This window comes from Poecilia reticulata, linkage group LG9, assembly GCF_000633615.1.
Source record: "Poecilia reticulata strain Guanapo linkage group LG9, Guppy_female_1.0+MT, whole genome shotgun sequence".
NCBI classification, from domain to species: domain Eukaryota; kingdom Metazoa; phylum Chordata; class Actinopteri; order Cyprinodontiformes; family Poeciliidae; genus Poecilia; species Poecilia reticulata.
Window position 1 is genome coordinate 30,428,073 of NC_024339.1, and position 7,904 is coordinate 30,435,976.

At 38.0% G+C, this 7,904-nt stretch overlaps 1 protein-coding gene across 2 annotated transcripts; it reads right to left on the reverse strand.

The window, feature by feature from the left end:
• Positions 1 to 2,085: 2,085 nt before the first annotated feature.
• Positions 2,086 to 7,464, reverse strand: sub1b (SUB1 regulator of transcription b). Of its 2 annotated transcripts, none has more exons than XM_008419280.2 (5): positions 7,365 to 7,464; positions 6,110 to 6,182; positions 5,743 to 5,859; positions 2,548 to 2,656; positions 2,086 to 2,436 (listed from the first exon to the last, which is right to left on the reverse strand). In XM_008419280.2, exons 2-5 carry the CDS (start codon positions 6,176 to 6,178, stop codon positions 2,357 to 2,359), a joined length of 375 nt encoding a protein of 124 aa, XP_008417502.1. In that variant the 5' UTR covers positions 6,179 to 6,182; positions 7,365 to 7,464; the 3' UTR covers positions 2,086 to 2,356. The 2 variants fall into 2 exon arrangements, with proteins under 2 accessions (XP_008417502.1, XP_008417503.1); XM_008419281.2 differs by having other exon boundaries at positions 6,110 to 6,179; positions 7,365 to 7,448.
• Between the last annotated feature and the right edge of the window lie 440 nt (positions 7,465 to 7,904).

The following is a 7,904-nucleotide window of genomic DNA, read 5'->3' on the forward strand; positions in this document are numbered from 1 at the left end:
ATCAATGATCACTTCATTGACTATGGAATAAATAATGTTTTATTGTTAGCTAAATTTCATATACACAAATGTCGCTTCTCTAAAACTATTCCCAACTTTAGACAGTGGATGAATGATTTAAACTTGTTCTATAAATCTTTGTCTTGTAAAGTCAAAACATGCTTTTAAGTTGTCCAATTTTTTGAAACGTTTCTTACTATAATGTAAGAAACGTTATAGTAAGAAACGGTTTATGTCCTGTTGTATTTTTCATTTTCTTTTGTATCATTTTTGTCTTCATTCTTTTTTTTGTTTCATTTTCTTTTCCTTTGTCCCAGTTGTCTGGCTCTGTTGACATTTTGTTCTCTGATCTTATAATGTATACATTACGATACCTTTATGGAGCTGATTGTATGTTTATATAATAATAATAATTAAAAAAAAAAAAAGATGGAAGATTTCTTCTTCGCCAACACACTGCATGCCTGTTCGTGCACTGCTGCCTCTCACTGGTGGAGATAGTGCATTGCACTACTTAAAACAGCCTTAATGTTTCAAATGCAAAGTTCACAAGTGCTTTGTAGGCATCTTGCTGTAAAACCTTAGGATCAATTAAATTAAGAAATTTACAACTAAGCAAAATGGCAGAGCAATATAATATTACCACATAAAGCTAATTTTTAAAGTTTAATCAGTAATACTTTTATAACAAATTTATGTCAGATTATGATAATTTGGTTTATGTCAAGTTATAGACATTTTTGTCTAAATTAATGTCAAGTTGTCAAAGACATTTTGAAAAATGTCAACTTTGTATTAAAAGTGTCATGATTTACCGAATGACACTTTGTGACAACAATCATAAATATTCACAAAGACTTACGCATGTTCATAACAGGTGTTATGTTTATGACAGTGTCATGTCAGTCTTATTCACATCCCGTCAAATAAAGTGTTACCAACTGGTTTAATCTAACTACTGTTTCTCATGAGATTAGTGTGTAGCCCTTAAAAATAAAGCTTACTTAAAATTTCAAAATAAAAGCCTGAACATTTCTCTCAAGGTTGTGCACTGCCTTCAGTGGTGCAATATTAGCCTATATCATAAAATAAGCATTTTAGCCATCTTTGGACCTCTAAGGTCATTAGCATTAGACTTTCCCCTAAATTAAGCTTTTAGCTATTTTTCTTATTTATTAGCCATGGTTAGTATACTTGAATGGAGGAAGTCAATGTAAGACAAAATGCTAGTGATACTCCAAATGCCACTGGCAGCATTTAGGCTAACATTAACATTTTGGCTCAGTTTAGTTTACACACCAACTTTAAAATACTGAATGGCATAAGTCAATGTTAGTCAACATACTTGTGACTCTCCACATACTATTGACTACTTTTGGGCTAAGCCTCGCATTGATGCTAATTTTTAGCATCAGAACGCTGAGTTTCAACCGACGGGTACACTTTGGCAGGCCTGTTTAAATTTCTTCCGAAATGTTCTAATGTGTGTCTTGTCATGCTATTTTCTCTGAATTTTCTATAAAGACTGGAAGAAACAACAAAACATTACCATAAATCCGCCTTTTAACTGCTGCATGCAACTCAAAACGTCACATGCAACAATTAATTTAGGGTAATGCACTTCACTGAAATATGTAAAAATGCGGAATTCGCGCAAGGGCAGAAATAGTACCCAAAATGGGCGGGGCAAAGGGCGAATGTGAAGAATGTGGGACACATTACGCACTCAAACCCTTCAACATGAACCCGCATTTGAAGAACACAAGGATGTGAGTGGGAGTATTGGGACCAGGCCTTTGTTTTTCTTCTCTCTTTGCTACTACGTCTGACCACACCCACAGCCAATCAGTGAACAGGAGCGACGCTTGCTTCATCCACGAAAGCAGGGCCGGCCAAAGCAGGGACCTAAAAAGCAGGGCCAGCCTCGAAAAAAGGCCAGTGGAAACACTTGCAAAGCAAACCGAGCCAGGATCATTACAGCCAGTGGAAAAGGGGTGTTAGACCAAGTTCTCTGAAGCAATACATCACATTAAACCATGTCTTGCGACTTCTAGCTCTAAGAGAGCTGTTAACAGGAACAACAAATTAAGCTAGTGAATTGGTTTTATTAATCAATACAAAAACATGACTGTAGTCACTGTATTGGTGCACTATGCCCAACAAAGTATAATGATTATCCACCTACTACTCCCCCCACAGCCAACAAGGATAGCTCAAAATAACTTTCACACATAAAGTCAAGGTTTGCACAAAACTAAACCTAAAAGTTACAAATTAGGAAATAAATCCAAAGGCTTCACAAAACTACCTAACAAACATGCCCAATTAGTTCAACAGGTAAAGATGAAAGGAATATTTATAATCTCTTAACTGCATCATCAATTTCTGAAATTTGTTCCTTTAGTTGGTTCCACTGTTCAGGATTCAAGGAGATGCCTAAAAGCCAAAAACAAAACAAAGGAGAATAACCATGCGTGCAAAAGCAATACCAACATCCAATAGTAATAATTTATCTGTAACATAACCGAAACTTCCTGATGGGATTACCTTTCTTCCCTGGTTTCATCTCCCCATCCTGGTTCATCCAGTATTCCCTGATGTCAATCAGGACTTTGCCCTTGAAATCTCGAACGCTGACATATCTCATCTTACCGATCTGCAAGAACAAGAATAGAGTCAATCCTGCTTCAGAATTTAAACCCACTTCCTTTTTTAAGTCCAGGATCAAAAAGGACATTGCATGTTCTGCATGAGCAGTTTTTGGTTAAGTTAGAGGCCAGGAGTCATAGACATAGATTTCTGTGGAATTATCAGGAAACATCAAAAACCATGAGAGCCAACCTCCTGCCAAATGTTTGTTCTCTTGTGTTGATCTGCCAAGAAAAGTTTGGACTTCATCTTTTCAGGAAAATATCCAAAGCTTTCGCTCCACCTTCCATCTATAAAACAGGGATGGATGACTCTAGGTCTAATTTATTTGGAGTTGATGAACAGCTCACAAAATACATCCCCCCCTATTCAGGGTGTTGCTCGTACTCTGTTTTTTTTCTGATGTCTATTTTAGGTATCTAGCCAGACAGAAAACTAAAAAGACTTGTATTATTCATTCAGTCAGTCATGAACACAAATAACTAACATACAGAGAACCTTAAAGTGTCACTCACACATAAAAACACTTGCATGATTTAAAAGATCAACTACTATATTTTCAATCTGTGTACACAAAAGCTGTTAATAAATATTTCACACAGACTGATAAATTCCACAACATTTCAGAGTAGTGTTGCTTCTGTCTGTAGTAGTCAGGTCAAATGCTGGCGCCATCTTGTCTTGTAATAACAGTAAGTCAAAACATGAACAACTAAAGCTGAATACACAGAAGCAGAAGATGTTGTGAGAGTTTCAGCAAAGACTTGAGCAATTTATGTGCAGTTTGGAGGAAGGAGCTGGATGGAGTGATGAAGAAAAGGAGCTAGTTCTAATGAAGGACTGCAACCTTGTTTATTTGAGCCATATAGTTCAGGAAGAAACAATGACTTCGTTTCTGGGGAGGAAGGGTTGGAACTGGGCATCTGTTGACTCCAAATAACTGAATGGTAATAAACAGATCTGTGTATATTAGAGATGCGCCGATCAGATTTTTTGCTGCCGATTCCAATACCGATCACCCATGAGGCCGATCTCTGCAGATCGCCTGGATTGACTTTTGCTTTAGGTAGAAATGATACTAATTTACACGTAAAACGTATTTAGACATAAATATGCAAAATACTTTCAGGCACAATACAGAAGCTACTCACTCAAAATGACAACTGAAAAATCTGCAAACAGTAAAATAATATTTAACAGTAAGGCTCTCAGTTCCATAAATTATTAGTCAAATAAATCTGCCTTTATCAAATAATGTCAAGAAATAAAGGAGACATTCATTCATAGTCAAATGCAGGTTGCATTAAAATAAACAATCTTGAGTTACTAAATCGTAACTTCCTGGCTAGCTAATTAATACTGGTTCTTATTGGCTGTTTCTGACCGAGCTGAGTAATTCTGCAGAACACGAGAACGATTATTTTATTTATTTTAACGATTATTAGCGCGTAGTGGCGGTCCAAAAGCGAGAACAGAACCAGCTTCTTACACCGCCAGCTCAAAGACTTGAATTATCTTTCAGATTATTTGTTTAGCTTTCTGACCATGATGCTAATCCGGGTGAGTGTTGGTAGTTTAGCTCTGCTTTACCGGCTGCTCTGGATGTCCTTTTGTTCCTGCATTAAGCCTCGATATAGCTGAACTCTGCCTAGTGCTTGTTTTTTCAACCAATCAATTAATCAATCAATCAATCAATCCATCAATTCATCCATTTTCGGTACACCCTGGTCCCTTAGTGGGGTCGGAGGGTTGCTGGTATCTATCTCCAGCTAATGTTCTGGGCGAGAGGCAGGGTCATCCTGGACAGGTCGCCAGTCTGTCGCAGGGCAATACAGAGAGACGGAAAGGACAAACAACCATGCACATACACACACTCACACCTAGGGAGAATTTGGTGAAGCCAATTAACCTGACAGTCATGTTTTTTTGGACTGTGGGAGGAAGCCGGAGTACCCGGAAAGAACCCACACATGCACAGGGAGAACATTCAAACTCCATGCAGAAAGACCCGGGCCGGGAACCCAGAACCTTCTTGCTGCAAGGCAACAGCTCTACCAACTGCGCCACTGCAGCCCGTGCTCTTATTTCTAAGTTTTGAGTTAGATTTTTATACTTCTGACAATTAGAGTATTTCTGTTAAAATCTTGTACAGTATAGAGGGATTGCAAGTAGTTTTATCACACCAGTGACACTTTAAAATGTCTCAGCAGGTATAAAATCCCAACTGCCATGCTGTAGTAAAACAGGTTCATTTCACTGCCCTTTGTGGGTTTTCTACTTCCTTTTTGACCTTCATAGCTTTTCAATAATCTCATAGGGACTGAAAGTAATACGAGAACCACCTCCCTTCTCCCTCATGTGTCAGTACACAGAAATCAGGACACCTGTCAGAATCCTGCAGAGAACCATCTCATAATAGTCTGAATATTAAATTTGTTCCACAAGTCACCATTTGCTATGCCATATATTCACAATATATAACAGACTGCCACAGAGAAACAGTTTAGATATTTTTACTTGACCTTTTTAATTCAGGATAGCAGAAGACGACAAGAAGTCATTCTGTATCAAGGCTGTACATATGAGACAACACTATATGCTAAACCTACTAATACATAACTAATATGTGTTGAGGCCTTTCTGCTTTTCAGATCTGGCTTGTATACAATGTCTATGGGTTCACTCTGGGTCAGGTTGGATTCTTTAGGTCTGATCTAAACTCTAGTGCACATCTCTCCTGTGAGGCTGTGTGTGGGGGATCTACTGTAATGGATCCATTACAATACTGTGCAAGTTTTAGAACTTCTGTAAACAGGTTTTCTCTATGATTACAAGTTGAATAACAAACCATTTACCATCACAAAATTTACAATCCACAACCTGAAAGAGTGCATGCATGCTGGTGTATTTTTTTCAAACCTTTATTCTTTTGACCTTACCATACAGGAAAACTTTAAAAGAATAAGGAGGCTCAAATCACCACTTACTACCCTGATTTTGTCAGAGCAACAGTCTGCAGTTTCAGTGGCCAGTTTCTTCTGATACATCAGCTAATATTTGTGTTTTGTAACCTGTGACGTTACTGCAGCTCACCTGGAACATGTTGTCTCCATCACCACTGCCTTTGGAGGAACTACCAGGTTTTGAGCTCTCTCCGCTTTTTTGTTTCTTGGCTGGTTTTTCTGGTGCACTTGGCTTCTTTCTTTTTGCCTAGGAACAGATGTTACCTGCCATTATATCCAAACATAGCAACTACACAGAAATTATTTTAAGATCATGGATTAACTTGTGAACACTGGCTGAGAAAAGATTTGTCTAAAAAAATAAATAAGAACAGTTAAGAACAGTTAAGGTAACTGAAACTACAAAAACACACTAAACCAACTGTTTATAGATGTGCACATCTATATATATATTCCATCAGACAAGTTAGCAAATAAGTTTGCATTTACGATCAAACCTTAGTCTCTACTTCACTGTCAGAGTCACTTCCAGATGTGGACGACAGCACTTCCTTTGATTTGGGCATTCTGCTGAAATAAATTTTAAAGTTCAGATCTACTGTATGGAGAAACACACTTCAGATATGACTGGTGCAAATAAAGTTACCTCTTAATGTATAATCATATTTAACCATGAGTTATATTATGATAATAATCATGCTTTTCAGTATCAGTGGTCATATTGAGGCCTTGTTTTATTGTTGGATCTGAATCTATAACAACAGCCAACTCTGCTCTCTGTTGTTGACTCAAGGTGCTTGGTTTTAATGTGATCTATGCTGGAATAAACTGCTAGGATGTACAAACTTATCTGAATTATGAAAATATTTCAGAATAAAAAATAGGAAGGTAGTTGGGTAAAAAAATAAAATAAAACTTGTATCTTTATACAGGTCAGTGATACATCAATTTCACTTTGTTCATCTTGTTCCTGAGGTCAGTCATATCTTTAGCTTAGCTCTATGTGTGCGTGTGTGTTTGTTTGCAATACTTTGGGGGACCATTTTCCTGACACAAACTACGTTGTGGGGACCAGGCTTCAGTTCCCACAAGGGGAAACACTGTTTTTGGGTCAGGGGTTAGATTTGGTACTAAGGTGTGAATTGAGTTTTGGTTAGGGTGAAGGTAAGGCTTAGGCTGTAGAAATGAATCAAACTCAGGCTTATGACCAATGGAAAGTCCCCACAAAGACAGCCACGCAAACATGTGTGTGTGTTTTCTTCCAATCAGTTTGACCCTCAGCCAAAGTGTGTGTGCTCCTGACTCAGACTGATCATAAGTCTGAGTTTGGCTGCGTGATATTGCACTCAACCTGGACCTGACTGGCTGCCTCAGCCCTGTGATTCTGAGATGGTGCTTTGTTGTAGTTCAAACTACATCCGGTGATTGTTAGTCTGCCTTGGATCAGAGTTTCTTTCGCTTCAGATTCTCCAGATGTATTAAAGCGACTTCAACGGGAAAATGACTGCAGGACAGAGGGCACACGGCTGCCAGTTGCCCCCGTAACACCACACATGGAACTGCCATTGTGAACAGGTAAGCCCTGTGAGCTAAATTTACAGCTAGCTTGTTGGGTATTTCACATTAGCTTCCTATCCTTCCTATTCTGCTTCCCAGTTTTACGTATAAAACTGGGAAGCAGTTTGTTTATCTGCTAAACTTAAAACAACTCAAAGATAGGTGGGGGAGAAAAATCAAAATGTAGAAGCTTACATGATGCGATGTTGTAGCGCGGATCTTTTAACAGGAAACGGAAGTCTGACTTGTTCTTCTTCTTTGCCGTAGCTGCTCCTACGCAGCTATAGCGCCCCCAATCCAGAGGGTGACATCATACAGACCAGTTGAAAGACTACAACTTTTACTTTTACATATTCTGTCACTTTTCTTATTGAAACTAAGTCTATACATGTTTGCAATCTGTTTTAGTTAGTTTAGATTAATCAAACTTTTATTGATTAAAAATTCCCGGTGTTCCCTATTTGTTTTACTGCATAAAACTAATAGACAACCCAGATAGCACAGAATGATTGAAACAACATTGAATCAATGTCAGCCAGAAACATTGGATCAACGTTGAACGCTGACATTGAAACAACATTGAAAGTGGTCGGTGACTTGTATGTTGAATCAACGTTAGGGTTTCAACCATAACTGACATATCAATGTTGATTCAACCATCATTTGTATGTCAATTTACATGCATATTTGTGGTGATATTGCATTGAATCAACATTGATTCAACCTTCATCTGAA